Source organism: Artemia sp. Qi Xiang Cuo, unplaced genomic scaffold (genome assembly GCF_049724085.1).
Source record: "Artemia sp. Qi Xiang Cuo unplaced genomic scaffold, ASM4972408v1 HiC_scaffold_23, whole genome shotgun sequence".
NCBI lineage: Eukaryota > Metazoa > Arthropoda > Branchiopoda > Anostraca > Artemiidae > Artemia > Artemia sp. Qi Xiang Cuo.
Genome location: NW_028297432.1, coordinates 5,416,262 through 5,441,922, shown reverse-complemented (window position 1 = coordinate 5,441,922; position 25,661 = coordinate 5,416,262). Strand labels below are relative to the sequence as shown.

Genomic DNA, 25,661 nt, shown 5'->3' with positions numbered 1-25,661 from the left:
TGAGTTGTTAGTAGTAGTAGTAGTATTAGAACTTTCAGATAATGTGCTTGACCAGCCAGGATGGGTATCTTTCACTATGACACTTTCAGTGTAATTTGATTTGGGATCTGGGGGGACTTTTTTTTTGGAGGACTTCTAAACATTGCCTATTGGAAAAAGCTTTAAACATAAAATAAGACTAAAAAAATAAGGGGAAAATAGAATGATATCAAACCGTCTGCACTATACTATGGGGAGGATAAACACCACAGTATAGCCCTGAGGATGAGTTGAGCAGGATTGGTTTGGTACGACTGCTGAATTGAAGCAATAACATACACAAGAAAATATATTTTAATTTTCTTATAAGGTTGCTGTTGTGAATTCAGTAGGCAAATTCATTCCTACAGAAGTAAGAAAAAATATATTCCACTTCTTTTGATATTTCTTAAAATTCTTCTTAGATATTTCTTAATATATTTCTTAAAATATTTACTTCTTCTTCTTCTTACTTTTTCTTGTGTATTTTAGCCAATAAATCCTATACATCTTCTTCTTTCAGTATTTTCGGTTCTTTTTTTTATAATAGATTCCAGCAATTTGATCAGATATAGATTACAAATAGAACTTCATTGAGATATTTTTCAGTTTTTGAATTATATGAGTTCCAAAAGAACATTTGAACAACCAAGGTTATTAGCATACCTTTTTTTTTACATTAGCAGGGTGGTTGGATGAAAGTGCGAGTATCTATCATTCTGTGTAAGTTTTTTTTTTACATTTACAAATGGAACACCTTAGACTGAGAGATTTTTTTTTGGATTAAAATGGCCTTTGGCTAGAGCTCTCAGCTGAAATATTTACATTTTCCTTTTGGTTGGCTGGCTGTGAATTGTCTCATTTGTTTACCTACATATGTCAGAGCTTGAGAGGGGGGGGGGTCTTGAAATTATTATCTAGTCTCTTTATGTCCATGAATATTTTTGATTATGGGTATGGGTACTTGGGGTGACAGCACATCTCTAATTGCAGATTTTTTTCTCTCTGCAACACAAAACATTGTTTATACGCTTACAAGCACAAAAGAGGGAGAGGTGTGAGGGATCATGAACATCACCAGAAAATTTTCCTGGGGACAAATGCTACCAGAAGCTTTTTTTACCAAGATTTGGATGAGAATATTTCTCTTATTATTATGTCTTCTCATTTCCTTCAGGGGGGGGGGGTTAAAACCTCCTGGCCTCCATACCTTGGGGTCAATCTTTGAAAACAAATTATTTGGAGAGCATACCTAGAAAAATGTGGAAATGATGACCCTATGATTCATTGTGATATTCCAGAGCAACCCTTCCCAATAGAAACCAAAACTCTAAAAAATGGAGATTTAATAACAATGTATACAACACAACTTCAAGGATTGGTCTTCCATAATAAAAACAACAATAAAGCTAATATTTTAATGGGTGTAAAACCAGATCTAAAAAAGGCATAATAAATAATTTGCATGGCAGCTTTTTTCTCTAAAAGGAATCACCTACAAGTTTTCATCAATAGGAGAAAACAGCAGTAAAAACGCCCTTGTTGCTATTGATTTTATATGGAATCACCAAGCAACTGAGTGTGTCTTATTTTCAAAAAGATCAGGGAATCTCCACATTACCATCATTATATATCATATAAAAACTTGATTAGATCTTACCATGCAAGAGAAGGTAGGGTAGACTATAAGGTTTTGTGGAATACCCATGTTTACTTGGTATCACTCCCCAGAACTATTCTTTATAATCCTGAGGAGGTAGCATAAAAGACAACAGCACTTAAAAGCATCTTAAAAGACAGCTGTTGAGTTGGAAATGAATGCAAAAGACCATAACTATTCAATGAAAATGTATGTAAAAACCAAAAAAAGCGTTTCTGTTATGTTTCAATTTTATTTTTTCATTTTGTTTGAAGTAGCTGCATTATGTTAAAACTAATCATATTGTATACATTTTTGGGACAAAGTAAAAGCTAAGATGATGCATTAAAATTAACTTTTACCTTTCTTGAAGCTAACGTTGCAATCCGTACAACATGGGAGTAGTTGAACCTCATTATTTCACAGACAGTTCAGAAGCCTTGTGTTATATTTGACAGGTTATCCTGATGCTTGCACTAGAGGGTACTTCAAAAATGTTCAAGGGAAACTTGTATAAAGCTTTATCCAGTTGAAACCTAAAAAATTCATAAGACTTTCTGCATGTGTGTTTCTCAACTTGAAATGTGTTTTGATTTAAGCTTAAGCCATGAAATTTGCAAGCAAAGCTAAAAATGACACAAAGATAAATTCAATGCATGTTCCAAGATTAACAAGTACTGTTTTTTTTTCAAATGTGAACTATACAACTTTTTTTTGTAAAAAAAAAAAACAACAAACAATTAACACCAAACCCACAAGTGAGCATAGACACTCTTCCCCCTCCCCAACAACCAAATAAAAAAAAACAAAGCCTAAAATACAAAATCCCTAATCAATATAAAAGCTTTGATAAATCTCAAAAAAGTAAATTGACAGCTTCTTTAAGTCTCAGAGATACTAATGACCATCAGTCACATAGGTCCCAGATGTGGACTAAATTTAAAAAACAAAATGTAGAGTGACAACTATTTATGAACATAGGTAAACAGTTATCAGGACTTGGGGCCAGAGTCATCCTAAAAAGCCTAAGAGTATTCAACTGAGAGCCATCCAACACATCAGGAAGAGGACTAACCAATTTGTCAAGTTTCAACCTCCCTAAGGAAATATGTAACTTCACATCAATGTTTGTGGTATTTATAAACCAAATTCTACACTGACGTTATAATAGTAAAAGGGGCTCACAACCAGAAGTTAAAATATTAGAAGCTACAGTGACGAGGGTGGTCAAATAGTTGAGAAACATTGGTGCTTTGGAATGCAGAGGAGGATTTGTTAGATATTTTCTAGCGGAATTGTCTATGGACTGTTTTGGGTACCTTTTTGACTGACTATTTCAAACAGTAAGCTGTAGGAAAAATCTGATTTTATCCCAGTTTCTAGGGCTGTAATGAGAGAAAGATTGAAATGGTTAGGACAGCTTTTGCAGATGAAGGATGGCAGAATCCAATTTTTTCCTATTTTGCCATCCATCTAGGGCCAAACAAAAAGCAGGTCACCCCCAAACAGGATAGGAAGAGCTTGTAGGAAAAGATCTAAAGAAAACTGGAGGTTCTTGGGAGGATGTAAAGAGGAAAGCTATAAATAGATTGAAATGAAGGAGTGTGAGCAGCTGTGCTGGCCATAAGCAGCTTGGTGCTGTAGCAAATATTTAGTAGTATTAGTCAAGCTTCCAACCCTAGCTTACCATGGCAATACAGGGGATGCAGCATTTGTTTGCAATCTATTATAATTCCGAAATCCTCACACCCCTCTTTCAGCAGTCAAAATATGCTACAACATGTGACTACTCCTAAAAATTGCTACAGAATACCTCCTTTGGTAGAGTATAGCATTATTTCTTCCTGACCCCAAACCATTCCAATTTGGAACAAACAGTTTTTCTAAGTCTACAGTAACTTCAGACGCTATCAACAAATTTGAAAATGTAGCTTACTCTGATTGGGCTGGAGAATGGTTATTTCCTTATAACTTACCACCTACCTAACTGGTTCAAATGCAAAATCTTGACAGGATCCCATGAAACCTTATCTTGATGAAATGGTATTTAAGCTAATAGCTCAAAATTACTTTCTGATGAGCAATACATACAGCCAAAATTAAGAGTTGATGAAAACCCACTTACATGCCACCAAAGGAGATGTATTTGAAAATAAAAGTTAATAAATGATGAAGCACCCAATTCTTAGTCAATAGCTTATGGAGGAATACTAGTCATAGTTAAAGCCAATCATCCACTTAAATACATCATGCAATGGTGCATTTACTGTTTTGTCCCTCCAATAGTTCAGTTTCTTAACTGCTCATAGACTGAAGTAAACCCTGGATATGATTGCAGAGCCCTTGTGCAAATCTTCTAAATATCATTTACCTCCAGGGAAACTACAAGCAGACTGGGAATTAGCAAATATAATGCTGGTATTCACAAAAGATTGGTATATCGTTTTGCCTGTCCATTTACGAAACTTGCTCCGAGTTGGTTACTAATGCATTAAAAAATATTCGTGTGTCATATGGTAAGATATCTCCAAATAGAGGGCGTTAGAATCGTGAGGGCCTAGCCCGGCTTTATAATAGTTTTTGCTCTCCAGGTGTAAATTTTCTATCTGGATTCCACCACTTACTGAGGAAAAAAGATTTACAATGACTTAGAAGTGGTTACTTTCGATATTGTAAATATCTGATGTATTTACCCGGCCGTTTTAAAAATAGAAATATTGTATTCCGTTATGGTGTCATTGATGCTTGCGCGCGACTGGCCAGTGTGTCTTCTAATATGATTATGAATACTAGCAATGTTGTTTCTGTCACTGACCCCTTAATTTGTTTTTTTCATTGTGATATTGGTTATTTTGTATTTTTTTTGTTGTTGTTTGATTTTGTAATGATGTTGTTATTTTTTCTTTTATATTTTCCACTACTCTGCAGTGTCATTTATAATGTTCGTATGTGGGTCATAAATAAATTATTATTATTATTAAAGGGGATTTGCACCAAGCCTGAAGATTATGAACATATTAGCCTAATTTCAGCTGTTGTTAAAACTACTAACTTTAGATGCAAACAAGTCACCATGTCCTGATAGTCTACACCACTATGTAAAGAAACCATTTATGTGATTACAGAGCCTCTCAATCAGATCTTCTAAAGATCACTTATCTCTAGGGAACTACATGCAGGCTGAAAATTAGCTAACACAATGCTGTTATGTGATGCAATATTATTTTGCTAATTTCTTATAAAAAAAATTGAAATGTGATGCCAATAAAATCCAGTTTGAAAGAGAAAGAGCAAAATTTTGCAAATAACTTAAAGCTATATCTGGCCTAATTTGAGAGCTAGAATACAGCTGCAACAGAAGGGATTATTATATTTGTAAAGAACTTTTAAAAAGGACTTTTAAAATCCAATGGTGTAGTTCTTTGATAGATTTGGAGTTTTTTTTATTACTTTGGTAGGAACAAGGTAAATGTACAATTTGATGTATCTTTTTTTTTGCTCTTTTTAAGTATAATACTTGCTTCTATTGTAATTTCAATTTTTATCCCTTAAAGGTGATACCTTGATTCTTGTTTTTTCAGCTTGAAACAGACTAAAATAAATGATTAAAACTTACCATTCCATTATAAATCAATTATTTCTAAGTCATATTTTCTACATGTAATGATTTTTTCCAGTCAAAATCAATATATTTCTACTATTTTTCCATTTTATTAATTCTGCCACTTTCAAGTTTTTATAAGCTACACTTTCTGAGCACTAAATTTTGAGACAAAATTGTCAAAGTGAGCAGAAAAATTTCTGTGTAGTCACAAAATAATCATGCAAGCAAATTGCTGAGAATTTCCTATATATTGACCTGCCAAGTAGAAAACACCCCCATTGGAAAAAGATCTTAATGAAGAATATTAGAGGCCCAAATGATAAACAGGTACTCCTGTACTAACCAGACTCTTGGACTTTAGGGGGCACCTAGCACCTGGGTTAGGCTACATATTTAATATATGGTATACTTTGATGCTTATAATTGTTGCTTTGTATGCTTATAAATTTCCCATATGATTTTTAGTTCTTGGTTTTGTTGCAGTTGGCTCAATCTATGGGTACATGAGTTGAAACAAGAGTGATGCATGGCAAAATGATTGGGAAATTTAATTCAGGAAATTTAATCTAAACCTGAAAAGGCTTGATTCAATTCACAAATGTGCCCTGAAAATAATCAGAAATATGGATGACTTTCTTTCCCATGAATCACTTTATCATTTATCATGCTCAGTTATCTCTTTCAAATTTTTGTTTGGATTACTTCCATCAGCATTCCACAGTCTATTCCAGTTGGTATCAGAACAACATCCTAGAAACACAAGATCTGCCTCAAACCTTTTGATAAGACAAACACCTATAGTATGGTTGGATTTTGCACTGGTTGTGGCATGCACAAAAGTGTGGAATGTGCTTCCACAAGAGCTGAGATGTAGGAGCTCCCTTTGGTCTTTTAAAAATAATTTGAAAAAATATCTTATTGAATTTAAAAATATAGAGTTAATTAATAATTAATATGTTTTTGTCTTGTTTTAAAAATTATTATCATTATTATATTGGTTTGTTTTTTGTTTTGTATTTATGTAATATTATTTTGTAACATTTAAGGTAGCTATGCTTTTGGGGAGGAAGGGGGGAATCTCTTAGATAATGATTTGTATGGTTGAGGGATGTGGTTGTGTTGAAGATTAAAGCAAGAGTCATAAAGGATGATTAGGAGGAATGGTTATTTTTTAAGGGACTCAACATGAGCTTTTTGCATAGAGAAGTTTATTTATTTCTATTTGTTTTAATAAAACCTAATTGAATTTAATTGAATTAGGCTATATATTTGAATATTAGGGAGCAAGAACATACCCAGGATTTTTTTTCAGGAGGGGGAGGGGGGGTACTCAATTTTTTTTTGTGGGGGGGGGGGGGGTGTGGGTTGGTTTACACAAAAAAACTAAAAAAATGCATAAAAATTTGTTTATATTCATTTTTGTTACATTTTGACAAGTCAGACAAACATTTTGGGGGGGGGGAGTTCAAACCCCCTTAACCGCCCCCTCAGGGGCATTGTTTGGGAGTAGCAAGGGGGGGGGCAGTTGCCCCCCTTAATTATGTGGGGGGAAAATATTATACATCCCATGCCCTTTGACTATCCATATATGGACACCTCTTGCCCCTCCCCCCAAATAAAATGCTGGAGCTTAACCCCTGCCTCCCCCCTCCCAAGTATGGCCTTGTTAGGGAGGGTTGGGGGTAAAGTAAAGCAGAGCTGCAGTTGGGGTAAATTTCTACCAAATCATATTATTGACTTATGCATAAAGTGAATATACCACTCGATGCCTTTTTTTATGCTGATTACAAATATAATAATCATTTCTATCAGAAATGAAATTCAGCCCCCCCCCCCCCCCTATATATGCCAATTCAGGGTATATATTTCTACATTAGGGGGCAAATTTTGTTTCTGATGTAAATGGGTGGTGAGTTTAAACTTTACCCCCACCCCTCCTAATGTAGAAATATATACCCTGAATTGGCATATATAGGGGGGGGGGCTGAAATTCATTTCCAATAGAAATGATTATTATACTTGTAATAAGCATAAACAAAGGCATCAAATGGTGTATTCACTTTATTCCTAACTCAATAATATAATTTGGTAGAAATTTACTGCAGTTAGAATGTTAACAACAATATACTATGAAGTAGTCTGCATATTATGCAGAAATATATATTAACCTACATAATTATGCATATCATGAAGTAAGAATTGTTTTGTTAGGTAATATGTTTTCTTCTCAACAGCCCCAATTCTAGACGTATATCAAAAATTACCTTTTTGTTACTGATTCAGAAATGGTAATTAGTGAATTATTCTCATTAGTCTTAATAGTAAAATGCTAGTAGCCTTTTTGAGGGGTTTCAGGCTCTTTTTCAAAACTCCTGCAATTTTTTTTCAAAATAACATTTTACTAGCCTATTGAGACTAAGAAAAATAACAATTACCATTCCTGAATCAGCTACAAGTGGCAATTTTCCATGCTAGACAGTTCTTTTTTGATTTTTTTTTTTTTAACTGTTGGTCAAAATGGACTGTTTTAGACCAACCTTTTGGGGCTCCCATTAAGGGCTCAAAATGCAATTTCTCCGTGTTTTAATTTTTAATGCACTGTGAGCCAAAATCAAACCAGCATTAGTTGAAATTAAATTGAAGTTGAATTATTTTGAAGTTGAAGCGTTCAGAAATTAAATAAAAAACAAGTTTTATTAACTGAAAGTAAGGAGCAACGTTAAAACTTAAAATGAACAATAATTATTCTGTATATGAAAGGGGCTGTCCTCTCCTCAACCCCTAGCTCTTTACACTGGAGTAAAAACAAGAGCGAGGCATGGAGGAGGGGACAGTCCCTTTCATATAATGTATAATTGACGTTTGTTTTAAGTTTTAATGTCGCTCCTTACTTTCAGTTAAAAAAAAACTTGTTGTTATTACTTAATCCCATAGCATATAATAAATACGGGGTAAATCATAGCATATAATAAATACGTAACCAAACCCAGGTACCTTTTTCCCTCCCTAAACCCAAAAAAACAACAGTTTAAATATTGTAAACGCAATAAGAAATCACGCTTTGCGATCCATTTGTCTACAAAATATCCATTTGCCTGGTTTCCTTGTACAGTCTATAGTTGTGGTTTATTTGTAATGCGCAAGTACCAAATAACCTATATTTATTTTGATTATTTGTTTGGGGAACCCCTTAAAATTTTGAGTTGGGTAACCACATAAAACATATTCAAATAGCTTAATCCTATAATGTTGAAAAATTTTGCTTTTCTTTTTTACATCCGCAATTTAAAATATGTAAAAAATGTTGGAACTTATATAAAAATTTTCTTTCGAGGGTGCAAAGGTTAGCTGCAAAGGGATTTGATAGCGGGGGGGGGGGGAGGGCGGGGGCAGTGGTCAGCAACCTGCTCACAGTGCCCCTGCTTATACTTATCAAAGCTGACCATTTTGTTGCAACATGTTGCACCGGAATAATACTCTAAAATCTGGCTGATAAATTGCCTGTCTAACAAATTTGTCTGAGTTTTGTAAAAGGGGGGAACAACCCCTAAAAGTCAAAGATTTTAATAAAACTCATACCATCAAATTTGTGGTTCTTGGCGAATACCTGCCGGAAAATCCCCCCCGGAAAATACCTCCCCGCGGAAAATATCCCCCCCCACGGGAAATACCCTCACGGAAAATCCCCCCACCCCCCAAAAAATACCCCCGTGGAAAATAAGGCTTTTCAAATTTCAAATTATCAACCACATTTTAGAGTATGAAGGGGGAATAGGATGAATGGTAAGGGGGATTTCTAAAACTTTGAATGATCTTTAAAAATTTGTGAGTTATAGCAATGGAACCTTGCAAAATAGATCTTCTGTTTAAATGAAGTACAACAAAATTGTTTTCAGCTTCAAAACTTTGCTCACTCCCAACTTATAAGGTTTTAAATGTATGCAAATACATTTCCTAAATTTTGGAAATAAAACATTGATATGGCTCAAAATTCTGCTCAAATAACTGAAGATGCATTTTCAGAACTAAAGCCAGAGAAAAAGAAACTGATAACTGAAAATTAAGGTAAAATGTTGTTTTGTCAAAATTTCAATGGGTAATGGGTATTTCAAAAACATCTTCTCATGACATAAAAAACATCTTCCCGTAACATAACTTGTCCTCTCAAGTTGATTCTGATGTTTGTAGCGCTCTATGTCTTAGTGCTTTAGAAATATTTAAAAAAGCTTCTAAAGTAAAATTGGAAAATTTTGAGTTTGGGGGGAAGGGGGATTTTCAAAACCTCTTCCCGTGATATAACGTGTCCTCTGAAGTCGATTCTGATGTTTTTAGCACTCTATCTATTAGTGCTTTAGAAATATTTTAAAAGCTTCTGAAGCAGAATTTTGGAAAATTTTGAGTTTGGGGGGAAGGGGGATTTTCAAAACCTCTTCCCGTGATATAACGTGTCCTCTGAAGTCGATTCTGATGTTTTTAGCACTCTATCTATTAGTGCTTTAGAAATATTTTAAAAGCTTCTAAATTAGAATTTTGAAAAATTTTGAGTTTGGGGGGAAGGGGGATTTCAAAAATATCTTCCCATAACATAATTTATCCTCTAAAGTTGATTCTGATGTTTGTAGCGCTCTATGTCTTAGCGCTTTAGAAATATTTAAAAAAGCTTTGAAAGTAAAATTTTGGAAAATTTTGAGTTTGGGGGAAGGGGATTTCAAAAACATCTTCCCATAACATAATTTGTCATCTGAAGTCGATTCCGATATTTGTAGCGCTCTATCTACTAGTGCTTTGGAAATATTTAAAAAAGCTTCTAAAGTAAAATTTTGGAAAATTTTGAGTTTGGGGGGAAGGGGGGATTTTCAAAACCTCTTCCCGTCATATAACGTGTCCTCTGAATTCGATTCTGATGTTTTTAACACTCTATCTATTAGTGCTTTAGAAATATTTTGAAAGCTTCCAAAGTAGAATTTTAGAAAATTTAGAGTTTGGGGGGAAGGCGGATTTTATAAACCTCTTCCTGTGATTTAAAATTTCCTCTTAAGACAATTCTGATGTATTTAAAACACTATCTATTAGTGCTTTATAAACATTGAAATAATTTCGAGAATAATAATTTGTAAATATTTGAGTTTGGGGGGAAGGGCGATTTCTAGAACATCTTGCCCTAACAAAATTTGTCCTGTAAAGCCGTGTCTGAGATTTGTAGTGCTCGATGTCTTAGCGCTGTAGAAATATTAAAAAAGCTTCTAAAGTAAAATTTTGGAAAATTTTGAGTTTGGGGGATGTCCTCTGAAGTCGATTCCGATATTTGTAGCGCTCTATCTATTAGTGCTTTGGAAATATTTAAAAAGCTTCTAGAGTAGAATTTTAGAAAATTTTGAGTTTGGGGGAAGGGGGATTTAAAAAACATCTTCCCATGACATAAATTGTCCTCTAAAGTCGATTCTGATTTTGTAGCGCTCTATGTCTTAGCGCTTTAGAAATATTTAAAAGAGCTTCTAAAATAAAATTTTGGAAAATTTTGAGTTTGGGGGGAAGGGGGATTTACAAAACCTCTTCCCGTGATATAACGTGTCCTCTGAAGTTGATTCTGATGCTTTTAGCACTGTATCTCTTAGTGCTTTAGAAATATTTAAAAAGCTTCAAAAATAGAATTTTGGAAAATTTTTAGTTTGGGGGGAAGGGGGATTTCAAAAACATCTTGCAATAACATAATTTATCCTCTAAAGTTGATTCTGATGTTTGTAGCGCTCTATGTCTTAGCACTTTATAAATATTTAAAAAATCTTCAAAAGTAAAATTTTGAGTTTGGGGGAAGGGGGATTACAAAAAAATTTTCCCATAACAAAATTTAGCTTCCATATAAGATTCTGATGTTTGTAGCACCCTATGTTTTAGTACTTTAGAAATATTTAAAAAAGCCTCTGAGACAGAATTTTGGAAAATTTTGAGTTTGGGACAAAGGGGGATTTCAAAAACATCTTTCCATGACTTAACTTTTCCTCTTAAGTCGATTCTGATGTTTGTAGCGCTCTGTGTCTTACCTAGACCCCAGCGCCATGCCAGCACATCAACCAAACGCCACCAACGAGAGGCTCGGTTGACCGCCACTTAAGTGTCACAACATCGCTGGCACGCCGCCGGAAGAGGTTGGCGGTGTTTGGTTGACTTTGAATTAATTTTGCGGCAATTCATTATTGCTTCAACTGACAACTGACTGAATTGCTTCAACTGAGTTTGCAAACATAAGAACAAGGTAGCAACCCCCTCCACAGGACTTTGGCCAATCGTGAAAAAGCTAGTAGAGCGCAGAAGCTGTATTTGTGTGATATAGTGAAAAAAAGTGTTTTTCGAGGCATTCGTTTTGTCAGAGTTATTATGGAGGCATTATGATGACGCATTCGTAGATCAGAATTATTTCGTTTTGTCAGAGTTATTATGGAGGCATTATGATGACGCATTCGTAGATCAGAATCATTATTATTAGCATTCAGGCATTGCTATTCAAATTATTATTATGCAGTCATTGTAGAGATTTGGTCATTATTGTTATCTCTGCCACTATTGTTGTCAGTTGAAGTGAAGTACTGTTGTATGCCTAAAATGTAAGTCTTAATAAATCTATTGCTTTTCTATTTGTGTTCATATTATGTATATGACTGTATCGAATCGCCCAGCAGGTAACTAGTTCGTAGGTCTCCATTGGTAGCGCTCCCAGGAATCTGATTTCTACTTAACATTAGAGGTAATCGAAACGGAGATAACTCGAGGAAGCAAGGTTACGCTCCCAAATTGATAGTTGGAGAATTTCTAACCTACTATAGCTAAGCATGTTGTTTTCTCGCTTTCAGCGAGTGGCGTGATCGGTACACTACTTTAAATCATAATATTATATTTGACGCGGTCAATCTTTATTACCACAATTAACACAGTCCAGTCCCTTTTTTTTATCGCTACATCATCACTCTGCTCTGATCAGCGGTCTAAGTACGATGATGAGTATATCATCTAAGTTCTCTCCTCATTGTTCTATATGGCAGAAAGATGGCGTATTTCACACTTTTTTCTAAGATCAGTGAGGTGCAAGATCTTAGAACAAAGATAAATTAAAAGAACGGAAATTTTTGCAGAAAGATTCGAGATCTTAAATGTAAGATCTTAGTGCAAAAGAATGGGCCTGATATATAAATTCCAATAATGAACTTTATGTGTAATCTCAAATATATGATAATCAGCAAATTTGAAATTACGTACCAAGAGCTACGAGCCTATGAAAAATAACCAGATTTATAAAAAAGGGGAGAAACTCTCCTAGAGTGGCAAATGATCGTGATGGAAATTGAATCATAACGTTCTGCACATGACAAAACTCTGTTGTAGAGTTTTCAAGCTTCTTTCTAGATCATTTTACGAGAAGGAAGATCACGGATACATTTTTATATGTTTGTTTGCTTCTTGTTTTCCAAGGATTGTCGTATTAAACCAATAGTCCTAAAATATCGGGAGAAGGCTTATTAGAACAGGAACTAAAAGTTTTAGTGCCCTTTTAGGCTTCGAAAAAGATTGTGCCTCAGAAAGGTGGCGTTTACTACAGTATTATGGTATTGAACTACAATTTTGACTCAAATACGGCCAAGTTGCTACAGATTAAAAATCCTGGTATAGCCATTATATTTAATATTTTTGAAAAACTATATATTGAGCTTTTCAATTTCAAAGACAATAATGCCGTATGGTCGTGCGTTTGTTCGTAAAGTCACTTAATCCATATAAAGGAAATGGTTGCATTTTAGACGTTTACTTCAAAGCTTGTTTAACCAAGTTGATTTACTTGATTTTAGATTAGATTTTCAAGGAAAAGTTTTTACTGAAAAAAACAAACAAAAAAATGACAATGGATTGTCAGTTTGATATACTGAAATTTCTTCCTAAAGGTTTTGATAATTTTTCATTCATGAAAAAAAAGGTGGAAACATTTCAAACGTATTTTGTTTTCAGTAAAGCGCAAACAGTGTTTTGGTCTTGATCAGCCCTACTCATGTTCATTTTTGCTGGTTTTGAGTTTGACTCGCCTATTTATTGTAATTTCTGTTCGTGTTGAGTTTCATTTATTTATTGATAGTGATTTGTGACAGATTTACGCTTGGAAGATTATTTGGCTTTATTTTTGCTCATTATTTTTCTCTTTACTTTCTTTTTTTTTAAAACTGGTCTTATGGAAAAAAAATTTTAAATTAATTTCTGTTCGTTTTTTATTGACGTAATCTTTTTCATGGAAAAAATAGTGTTGTATATCTTTTCAGTTTTCTTCTATCAGAATTCATAGCATTGGCTGCTATTTGTATGTTGGACCAAAATTTTTCAACAGTTTCTAATCTTGACAAAAACTGTAATTTTTAATTTAATTTTATAGCTTTTGAAGTTAACCTGGAAAATAAAACTTAATGTCATTCCTAAAAGATTCTATCTATGCTCTTTGAAAGCCTGGAAACACTTACACTCTTTTTGTTTATTTAAATTGTAAGAGCAGAAGTAGTAACAGTAGTATCCCCAAAAGTTTCAACTTAATACTTCCAGTCGTTCTCGATATACTTTTGAGGTGTCTTATTGACAATCATAAACACAATGCCTTTTGATTTATTTTAAAGAATAATGGACCAATCGCATAATTGTAGGGGTTGACACGCCTAATATCCCTAAAGACATAGTTGCTGGACCGTTCTACTATGCTGAACAAAATGCTTGTCTCAAAATTTTTACTGGATACTTTTGGAAAATGAATGGGCTTGAGAGAAGGGCTGCTTGACCTCCAGTCTCTTGTTGCTCTTAAAAAGGGCACCAGACACTCGCGCTATAATTGGAGTGCATGGAGACTTCCCCCCTCATATATCTAGTAAAAAAAATTAAACAAGTAAAACTTAAGTGAAAATATGTTTTCAGTAAAGTCACATTATGTTCTGGTCTTAAGAAGGCATAAGGGTTGTCAGCCCTACTCATGCTAGTTTTTAACCGTTTTTAGTTTGACTTGGATATTTATTGTATGATTCAAAAAAATAAAATACGTTTAAAATGTTTTAAGTTTAATAATTTAAAGAACTATTAAAATTTTAAGGAATATATATCATTATATGTATACTAAGCTGACAATCCACTGCCATTTTTACAGTAAAGTGCAAATTATGTTCTCGTCTTGATAAGGTATGGGGGTTGTCGAAGACATAATTTCTAGACCTTTCAACTACACTGAACAAAATTGCTATATAAAATTTTTGATTTGATGTGTTTTGGTAACTGATTGGCGTGGGAGGAGAGCTTTTTGCCCTCCATTCACTTTTGACTAATAAAAAAGGCACTAGTCTTTCAATTTCCAATCGAATGAGCCTTTTTCGAAGTTTCTACGACAAAAAATAGCCGTCTCAAAATTTTAATCAGATGTCTTTTGGGAAAATACTATGTTTAAGGGGGGGGGGCTATCCACCCTCCGATCACTCTGAATATTAAAAATGGCACTAGAAATTCTGATTACCAATTCAACGAGCCCCCTCCGAAGTTTATATGATCAATATATAACCCTTTCTATATAAGCCTTAAATGCCCCTAGGGCATAACTTCCAACCCTTACCATGAGCGCTGTAGGGGGAGGGGGTGGTCATTCTCAAAGAAATAATTTCCAGTCATTTCAATTAGGTTTAAGAAAATTGCTACCTCAAAATTTTTATTGGCTATGTATGGGGAAATGGTGGGCGTGGGACGAGGGCTAGGTGCCCTCCAATGGAGTCAGTGCTCAACAATGGAGCAATCCAATGAACTGGCTTCAAATCCAATGAGCTTTTTCGAAGTTCTTATATATATATATATATATATATATATATATATATATATATATATATATATATATATATATATATATATATATATATATATATATATATATATATATATATATATATATATAATATTTCCTTAAATAGGAACATGGGGGAATATACACTAAATGCTCTATACACAAATTTAATTAAAAATGATCTTACAAAATATTTTAAAAAACCAATAGACATTAACACAGAACCGGTCACAAACTGACCTTTGAGGTTAGCTGCCAAAAAGGCTGGATTAGCAATAAGAACGTGTTTTTAATTTATTTTTCTTTCATCTCATTGAATCGCCTTGTTTTACCTTACTTTTTATCAGTCCTGGTTGAACTTCGCTGAAGTAATGATGCTAGGACTGCTTTGAAATTTTTTTTCACTTTTTTGGTTTTGTTGGTCGCATATTGTTGTGAGTCTTTTTTCTTTTATATATTTTTGTCTTGCTGAGGACGGCCCTTGGACATAGGGCCGAAATATTCATTCAAATTATCTCCACTGTCTTACAAAAAGATTTCCCTTTTGTTCTTCGTACTTTTGTTGTTTGTCATGGAAAGGCAGTGTGGTCTTCGTCGCTATTTACGCATAGAACTACCAGCCAAAGGCAGAGTATCAGGATATCAGCATCTGCACTACGCACGACCTCATTCGCCTGTATGCGAACGTTTGGTTTCATTTGTTGTTATATAGAAATTAACTCGCGGGTTGAATTAAGCTGTTCATTTGGTATATTTAATATTAATTCTAACATTAATTTGATAAGCAAGAGCAAATTTTTCAAAAAGTATGTTGTTAAACAAGACTTTTTTCTTTAATTGGAATTTTAACAAAAAAAAAGTCCACAGAACTCTTTGCAGATGACTCTACATTCCAATTCAATACATTTTTGGATTGTACATTCTATGCAACTATTTTTTTGTGCCAATAAATGGACTGAAACCAAACTATACAAGGTCAAGATAAAATGACTTAGCATTGGTATAACTCATACTGCTTCACTTAATACACTTCTTATGCTGCCTCATTTAAACCTACACACGGTATATAGTTAAACGCTAGAGCTAGCGTAGCGCTTGTATCTTACTAATACAATAAAATTAGTAATTTGATCAAATCCCTAACAATCATTCTAAATGATCTAATCGTATAACTAAAATACCTAGGGAGTTGATCAAATCCCTAACAACAGTCTTAAACGATTTAATGAAATCACTAAAAATCTCTTCGATTTGATCAAATGAGGGCAACACATGTACATAAAGAATACTGGGACGTGAGAAAAAATATTATCTAATAGCTGCGTTGTTCTTTGGACTCTTAAGAAAAAAAAGACATAATTAAACTAAGTATCCAAAACGACCACCAAAAGGCACATCAGACTGAAAGGAAACAATCCAAGACTTTCTTTAACATTATTTCATGTTGACACTCAACATTATTCACTTGGCATTTATATCCCAAATCAATCGTAAGTTGTATTCTAAACACAAGGAATTCTATCACTTATCTCATACTGAAGGTCTTATTTACATAATGTAGCATAATCACCAGTGTCAGGTATTAGTTATTGGGGCAAATTCCTGAAGGATCGCATCAAAGGTACAAGGAGGGAGGGAGGGCCCGCTTGCCGTAAAAATGGGTGATGAAGCAATTCAACAGCAGTTGCTCTCTGTGTAGGATCTCGCACTAACATTCTATCAAGGAATCCCTGAAGTCGGGCTGATACCTGAAAATAAATTATGTGTTAGTTTGATTCCCAGGGTACAGTAACTGATGAGAGGGGATTACAAGTCTATTTAAATGCGAATCAAGAGATAAATCTTGAGGGAGGAGGGTCTGTTACACATATGGAGGTACCCAACAAATTGACAAGACATTGAACCACGTTTTTTTAATGAAATAAGGCTATAAAAAAAACTGATAACTAGCCTAACAACTATTATCCTGTGGTGGCACATTAGGTTAATATCTGCTTGGTAATTCGGGGTCCGGGGTTCGATCCCAGCTGCAGTGAGACTGGAACTTGTCCTTGTTATAAAAAAAAACAGCAACTGAAATATCGACAATTATCAAAGCCTATGCGCAATCAATAGCTCTGGAGAATCTCTATTCCTTTTTTTCCCAACCATTATATTCAACTCAATCCAAATAAGATCCTTTGTTCTAAAATATATACATGAGTTGAAGCTATGGATAATGCCAAAGAGCGAGACTGCAGGGCAGTCTGGTTTACTATATCAAAATGTGCAATTTTAGCTAGTTTTAGGATTGATGAGTAGATTTTTCAGACTTTGAAAATAAAAACAGGCATTACCTACAGCAATTTTTGCAATATTACCTCCGGGGTATAACTGTTGTCTATGCCAAAAAGCAGATGGTGTTGACAAATGATAAGATAGGCTATTCAAATCTATGAGAGATACACAAAAAAAGGCAAAAGTAAACAAAAGAAAAAAATGAATAAAACAACCATTACCATCTACCATCATTAAGCTAAATCAAAGAATTAATTCCAAACACATAAATGAAAACACAAATTAATCTTTTGGAATCACCTATATTATTTTGACATTAAATAGGGCCTAAAACATTAACGCCACTTTTTCCAAAAGTAGACTATATCTGTGTACCCACTAAAAAAAAAAAAAAAAAAAAAAAAAAAAAAAAAAAAAAAAAAAAACGCACGAAAGTAGCTTACAATCAATGAGAAACAGTTTAAAAGTTGAAATAAAAGATTATATTAACTTTCAAAAATTCCCAGTTAGATCCCAAACAAGCTTGGCTAGTTAAAATTCAGACTTAAAGAAGATACAAATGAAGCTTATTTCGAATGATTTATTTCTACTGGATAATGCTACAATCTCGGTGCGTAAGCAGTTCCTGAATTCCTGCTAAAAGGATTTTAAAGGCACTCCCGATTCCTTTCTTATCGACTTCCCATAATCTTCGGTCTAGTTTAATTTACAAAAACGAAGTGTCCTTTTCCATGAACTCTCTAATTAGAAAGCATTTTTGAAAAGAAGGCAATAGCACTAGACCCAAAATCAAATATTCCAGGAAAACTTGACTCCATGAGCGGTACATATTAGAACAGGTAGCGCCATGCACTAAATCATAGAATGAGTTTTTTTTTTAATTAGCAAATGACGAGGCGGGCTGTTTTAGTCTAAGACTATATTGACAGCCTTTTCTAGAAATTTTGCATATAGCCAGCGAGTTAAGAATAATACCAAATAATACCAAAAATTTTAGAACAATCTCATCGTTTCTGTTTGTTCAGGAGTTTCAGTTTCAGTTATAAACATCGTCAGTTTCACTTAAACATTGGATTTTGTGAAAATGTCTTGGTAAACGACGCATGAAACAGACAAGGGCCATGGAGTCAAAGATTGGTGACTTCTTTTTTGATGCAAGATGTAAAATTTCCTGTCTAGATTTTCAAAAAAAACGAAAAAAAAACAGACAAATCCAAGAAAAAGAAAAAGGACAATAACAAATATAATATTACAACAGTGAAATCAATTTTTGAGTAAAAGAAAAATGCAACAAAGCAAAGAACTAATTGGTTTAATGATATTGGAACTAAAAAGTACTTAAATGATAACGTGCCCGTACAAAGTTATAGCACAAAGAAAAAACTGGAAAAAAATCCTAAGAACACCTAAGGCTGGGTAAGCTCTCCATTAATAAGCATAATTTAATAAATATTTGTTCTTTCGAGCTCTGGCACTCCATGCTTGTATATATGTGATTCTCAAATAGCCCGGTGGCATAGCTATTGTGTTATTCTTTAGTTTTAAGTCATGAGGTGGCAAATCAACAATTCCAATTGACTTAAAAAATACTGGTCTTAATTCAATTTCTTCTTCCTGTTTTATCTTTCACAGGAAAATACATTTTATAGGATTTTTATTCTCCTGAGATTCGTTGTGATTCTCGCCGTTGCTTCTCTTGTACCCTGAGATTTCGTTTACAATTCGATGGGATCATCGCTGTAAATTGTTTTCTAACCTTAAACTTCATTGTCCATCATTTTCATTTGTGATTCGTCGTGATGCTTGTTATCGCATATCTTCTTACTGCAGACCTTTTTGTGCTTCATTTTCGGTCATCATAACCTCAGACATTTTTCTATGCCTGCTGTTTTAGCTGTTCGGATTCATTCATCGTCTTGTATTTTGCATGACGTCAAGGATGCCTAATTTTTTTCCCAGTTTTTCTCAAATAATTATATTTTTCCTTTATACGTTGTTATATAATTCAGTAGGAACCAGTCATGTTCCATTGCATATACTCTCTGAAATATCAAAATTACGCCTTAGCATAATTATCGTGTTATTCTTTAGTTTTAAGTAACAGGGTGGCAAATCAGCAACTTCAATTGAGTTAAGAAATTTTTGTGTGAATTCAGTTCCTCCTTCCTGTTTATCCTTCAAAGACACTAAAACTACACGTTTCTACATTTCATTGCAACTTTGACTTGTCTTCTAACCGCAGATTTTGTTTTGCAACGTTTCTGTTTGCAATCCAATATGAGTCTCGCTGTCGTTTGTTCCATGCCTTTTGCTTTAGAAGTTCCAATTCATGTGCCATTTTGTATAATTTTGCACGTGTCATAAATAAAAAAAAACGATACTGCGAAAAAAATATGTAATTCGCTCTTTAAATGCATATGGAAGTAACGTCATTCACAAGAAAAAAGGTTTTCCAAGATCAAGGTTCTAAACTAATCTTCCCAACCTTGTTGACCTATCTAAATCATTTTTTGCACGCCAGGAATTCTTAGTGTGCCAATTATCAAAAAACAAAAAACAAAATGGAGCAATTTTCAAGAAAAAATGCATAAATAAATATATACTCTTGAAGAGCTGTAGCTGGGTCCCTAAGAATATTAAACAAAAGAAGTAAATAGATAGAATAGAGGGATTACCTTTTGACAATTTCTTAACTTAGGTGGTAGCATGTCTCTTATACGCCTCATTGCTTGAAGTGGAGGTTCATTGAAGAAGGGTGGCTCCCCGTCAACCATTTCAATCACCATTATCCCTGAAAATAAAAAAAATAACACCACCATCCAATATAATGTTGGTACAACAGCTATTCGTATAAGACGTAGTGTACAATATAGAAAATATCCAATAGAGGACAATTGTGCATAAGAATAAAGAGCTGTAATCTTATTCTAGGTAAGCCACGAATTTCCACTACAGGTAACTGATTGCTTTCAGCAGTGAAACGGGCCGAACCGAGACCAAACTTATGGAATGGTTTAAGTGATCTAACCATAAACAATAGTACTTTTCTACTGACAAACCCGATTTTAAAATAGGAATCAGAATTATCACTGGACAAAGCAGTTTATGAAAGTGGATTGCCGTAAGGCAAACTGCCAAACAAAGAATTTATACATCCACAATTCAAAGCCGACGATTCGCAAAAATCCACAATCTTGTTTTAGACAAGATTATCGAATCTACAATTATCGAATAAAATCGAAACTCACAATCAAAGACTCGCAATCCCGATGACCAGCGGAAAAGGCCAAAGTCAGTGTCATTGTTTAAAAAAAAGTAGGTTTTCCAATTGATAAATAATTGCAAAAGATAAACACTCAACTTTCAACTCAGTGTAGCATCACTCCACACCTTCACGAATCGTAATCTTCAGTATCCGTAGTATAGTTTTCTTCATTCAAATGGAGACAAGTATAACTTTAACAGTATTATTGCGAGTCTATCAACCCTCTAATGTTTTTAATAGTTTTCAATAGTTTACTGTTATAAGCCCCCTCACAACCTTTTTCACCTTAGGTTCTTTCTGCGTTCACTTAGATTGCACTTGTAATTTGATAGACTCTGATCAAATCCTCTAACAAGTCTCCAGGCCCTTGCCTGGGTTTTTATCAACAGAGCCTAATTTTCACATTGCTTACTGATTTATAAATGCTTATAATTTTCAAGCCTCTTCGTAACTGTATCAACATTTTGCAAGTTTGATTAAAACCTATTGATTAATAAGTCAGAGTTTCTTTCATGGTTGAGTATTTAAATTGTTATATACAACGACCACCCTAGGCCTGTAGGATGGGAACTCCCCTGGGTGTTGTCTGTAACATTGGTTCATGCGTGAAAGCTGAAACCACCTTTGAGCCCTATCGGATCTTGATTTTAATCTATCATAAGCAAGCAGAAGGAAGACGTTTCTTGAACATTAGTGGCAGTGGCTCACGCGTCAACAAAGTCCTAGAGTCTTACCCCTACGCCCTTGAGCCCAATCGGAATCTGATTTTAATCTTTCATAAACAAGACAGAAGGGAAACACTTGTAGAACCTTCGTGGAGTGGTTCACGCATAGAAACTGAAATCACCCCACCCCCTTGAGTCCTATCAGATCTTGATTTCAATCTTTCATAAACACGTAGAAAGAAAACATTTACCAAACTGCAGTGGGAGTGACTCACGCGTTAAAGTTGAAACCAATCCACACCTTTGAGCCCTATCATATCACGTAATTCGTCTTAAAAAACTGTCAAACGTAATACGCTTTTTAGAATGTTTGTTTTCTCTTCAGCTCAAAACGATATCAGAAAGAACAGTTTATTTTTGTATTTAAACTGCCTGTTCTACCCTTTTTAGCAATTATGGACGTGCATACTTAAAACTCAATCCTCCGGCATCCCATTTCTGTACACCTATGCCAGACCGAAGACAATTTTAACAACTAAAGTAAGTCTAATTGAGCGAAAACTAGTTGACTTTCCTAATTGCAAAAAAGCTAAAGCTTCATACCATAATAATTAAAATTTATATACCGCTTATTAACTTTCTCCACACCACTAAATTAAACACCAGTTGCTTCATTAAGCATTGCACGTTGATAAAATCTAGTATTCTTAATCACAGTACCTAAGGACCATATATCCACTTCAGGACCATAGGGGAGACGAGATATTACTTCTGGAGACATCCAATAGGGGGTTCCCACAAGTGATTTTCTTTTTGGTAGCTCTTGAGAAACTTGTGCGCAAAATCCAAAATCAGACAGTTTAACCTGAAAAATAAACAATTTGTTTTGCTCATAAAATAAGTTTAATCCTAAATGCTGAAAAAGTGATAGTTTCGGGGTTTTCCTAAGTTACCCCAAAAGAAAATGAGTTCTCTGAAATCTCCCTGAAAATGAACCCTTTTAATAGTGGCCCCATTTCTGAAGGAAACATGGTAAATAAAGGTAGTACCATTACATTCCTTATTTTATACTATTTCCAAATAACATGGTTACTTTTTTGGACAATACACCCCCACCCTGGTGATCCCAGCTATAACCCTAGGAATATTTAAAAAACAAAAAGAAAACACTAAAACAATGAAATTCTTACTATATAATATTCAAAATGTCTATATTAATCAGATTGTTATCTTTTCTTTGACTGTTATCCACATTTTAATTTGAAAAAGAAGGGAAAAAAAGGAGTATGTAAAATTTCTTTTTTCGTGATTATGGAATCCTCAGTCTAGTTTCTCTCATTACACATATGAAGAAAATACTAGGTGGCAATGAATTAAATGGGACATTATTTATTAAGCATCTTCAAGAGTTAAAAAAAACAGTTTGAAGAGATATTTTTGCAGTTTAAACATATTGAGCCAATAGTTTCCTTCTGTATCAATACTTTTACTTGCCAAATAAATATTACGGAAATAGCCGCATGTATTGCAGATTTTGTTCAAGGTAAGACAGAAGAACTTGAGTTAGAAATTTTGGACCTTAAGAACGATATTTTGCTAAAATCCTTAATTTCAGAGGACTTTTGTAATGCAGTGGATAAAGAAAAGTTCCCATTGTTGAAAAAAGCGGCATACAAAATTGAATCATTTTTCGGTTCGACATATTTATGCGAATCATTGTTTTCAAATATGAACTTAATAAAACCAAGATATAGACCTCGACTCACCGATGAGCATCTTTATGATTGTCTGCTAACAGGATTATTGTCATACGCTCCTAATAATGAAGCTCTGGCCAATGAAATGCAATGCCAAAGATCACACTGACTTTATTATATTTTTTAATTAACTTTTTTCTTTTTATTTGTGTGTTTTGTTTACTTTCTTTACGTTTTGTAAATACATTTCTCTGTGTGTATGCAATTTGAAAAATACACCAAATAATTTTATTATTTTGAAACATTTTGTTTATTATTTATTAATACATTATGACTATAAGAAAATAAGAAAATAAATTATGGGAAAATGACAAGTTATGAAAGAAGTTTGTCGATTTAAAATAGGCGGTGCCCGCCACCCTACCGATATTTTAGAATGCGTTCTAGGTTATGTGCGCGCACATAACCTCATCTAAATTAACCTTAAAAAATGAAACTGTATTTTTTTATCATGAACTGTTTAGCATGTAGAGCCATTCCTGAAAGTTTCATTTTCCTAACCTAACCCCTTTCCAAGATAGCCAAAAGTAGCTAAATTAACCTTAAAAATAAAACTATCTTTTTTTATCATGAAGTTTTTAGCTTACACACCCGATCCTTGAAGTTTCATTTTCATAACATAGTCCCTTTCAAGGATAACAAAAAGTACCTAAAGTAGAATTGGTAATGTTCTATCAGCTGTAAGTCACGCAAGATATATGATAATAATTAACCGAGTCAAACTCAAAACGGCTCAATAGTAACCGAAACTCTAAAAACCAATTAATAGCTTGCTTGCATGCTGTTACAAAACTCCTGGTTAATAGAAAAATCACGAAGACTAAAAGCTGTAGTGGATTAAATAAAAAAAAAAACTAGTTTTTTTTTCCAATTGAAAGTAAGGAACAACACTAATATTTTTCAAACAGTTCATGGTAAGGAACTGGAAGTAAGGAGCGACTAGTTTTTTTTTCCAACTGAAAGTAAGGAACAACACTAATATTTTTTCAAACAGTTCGTGGTAAACGATAGTCAAAAGTAGCTAAATTAACCTTAAAAAATGAAACTATCTTTTTTTTATCATGAACTGCTTAGCTTGTAGACCCATTCCTGAAAGTTTCATTTTTTCCTAACCTAACCCCTTTCCAGGATAGCCAAAAGTACCTATAGTAGAATTGGTAATGTTCTATCAGCTGTAAGCCACGCAAGATAGATGATAATAATTAACCGAGTCAAACACGAAGACTAAAAGCTGTAGTGGATTAAATAAAAAAACAAAATAGTTTTTTTTTCCAATTGAAAGTAAGGAACAACACTAATATTTTTTCAAACAGTTCATGGTAACGAACTGTAAGTAAGGAGCGACTAGTTTTTTTTCCAACTGAAAGTAAGGAACACATAACCTTATCTAAATTAACCTTAAAAAATAAAACTATCTTTTTTTTATCATGAACTGTTTAGCCTGTAGACCCATTCCTGAAAGTTTCATTTTCCTAACCTAGCCCCTTTCCAAGATAGCCAAAAGTATCTAAAGTAGAATTGGTAATGTTCTATCAGCTGTAAGCCACGCAAGATAGATTATAATAATTAACCGAGTCAAACTCAACACGGCTCTATAGTAACCGAAACTCTAAAAACCAATTAATAGCTTTCTCGCATGCTTTAACATAATTTCTGGTTAATACAAAATCGCGAAGAGTAAAAGCTGTAGTGGCTTAAATAAAAAAAAAACTAGTTTTTTTTCAACTGCAAGAAAGGAACAACACTAATATTTTTTCAAACAGTTCGTGGTAACGAACTGTAAGTAAGGAGCGACTATTTTTTTTTCCAACTGAAAGTAAGGAACAACACTCATATTTTTTCAAACAGTTCATGGTAACGAACTGTAAGTAAGGAGCGACACGGTTCAATAGAAACCGAAACTCTAAAAACCGGAATTAGTGGGTATAATGCCTGTTTATTTTTTTTTATTGTGTTCGTGGTAACGAACTATAAGTAAGGATCGACACGGCTCAATAGTAACCGAAACTCTAAAAACCAATTAATAGCTTGCTCGCTTGCTGTTACAAAACTCCTGGTTAATACAAAAATTGCGAAGACTAAAAGCTGTAGTGGATTAAAAAAAAAAAAAAGCTAGTTCTTTTTTCCAACTGAAAGTAAGGAACAACAATAATATTTTTTCAACCAGTTCGTGGTAATGAACTGTAAGTAAGGAGCAACTAGTTTTTTTTCCTAACTGAAAGTAAGTAACAACACTAATATTTTTTCAAACAGTTCGTGGTAACGAACTGTAAAGGCGAAACTAGTTTTTTTTTCCAACTGAAAGTAAGGAACAACACTAATATTTTTTCAAACAGTTCGTGGTAACGAACTGTAAGTAAGGAGCGACTAGTTTTTTTTTTGTTTTTTTTTCCAACTGAAAGTAAGGAACAACACTAATATTTTTTCAAACAGTTCGTGGTAACGAACTATAAAGACGAAACTAGTTTTTTTTTCCAACTGAAAGTAAGGAACAACACTAATATTTTTTCAAACAGTTCGTGGTAACGAACTGTAAGTAAGGAGCGACTAGTTTTTTTTTGTTTTTTTTCCAACTGAAAGTAAGGAACAACACTA

The 25,661-nt window shown here is 33.8% G+C and overlaps 1 protein-coding gene across 1 annotated transcript; it reads right to left on the bottom strand.

Annotated features, from left to right (window-relative positions):
* Positions 1-15,253: 15,253 nt before the first annotated feature.
* On the bottom strand, positions 15,254-22,262 carry LOC148938988 (serine/threonine-protein kinase PAK mbt-like). The gene is made up of 3 exons (XM_089107374.1): positions 22,030-22,262; positions 20,055-20,170; positions 15,254-16,850 (listed from the first exon to the last, which is right to left on the bottom strand). Exons 1-3 carry the CDS (start codon positions 22,088-22,090, stop codon positions 16,689-16,691), a joined length of 339 nt encoding a protein of 112 aa, XP_088963500.1. The 5' UTR covers positions 22,091-22,262; the 3' UTR covers positions 15,254-16,688.
* Between the last annotated feature and the right edge of the window lie 3,399 nt (positions 22,263-25,661).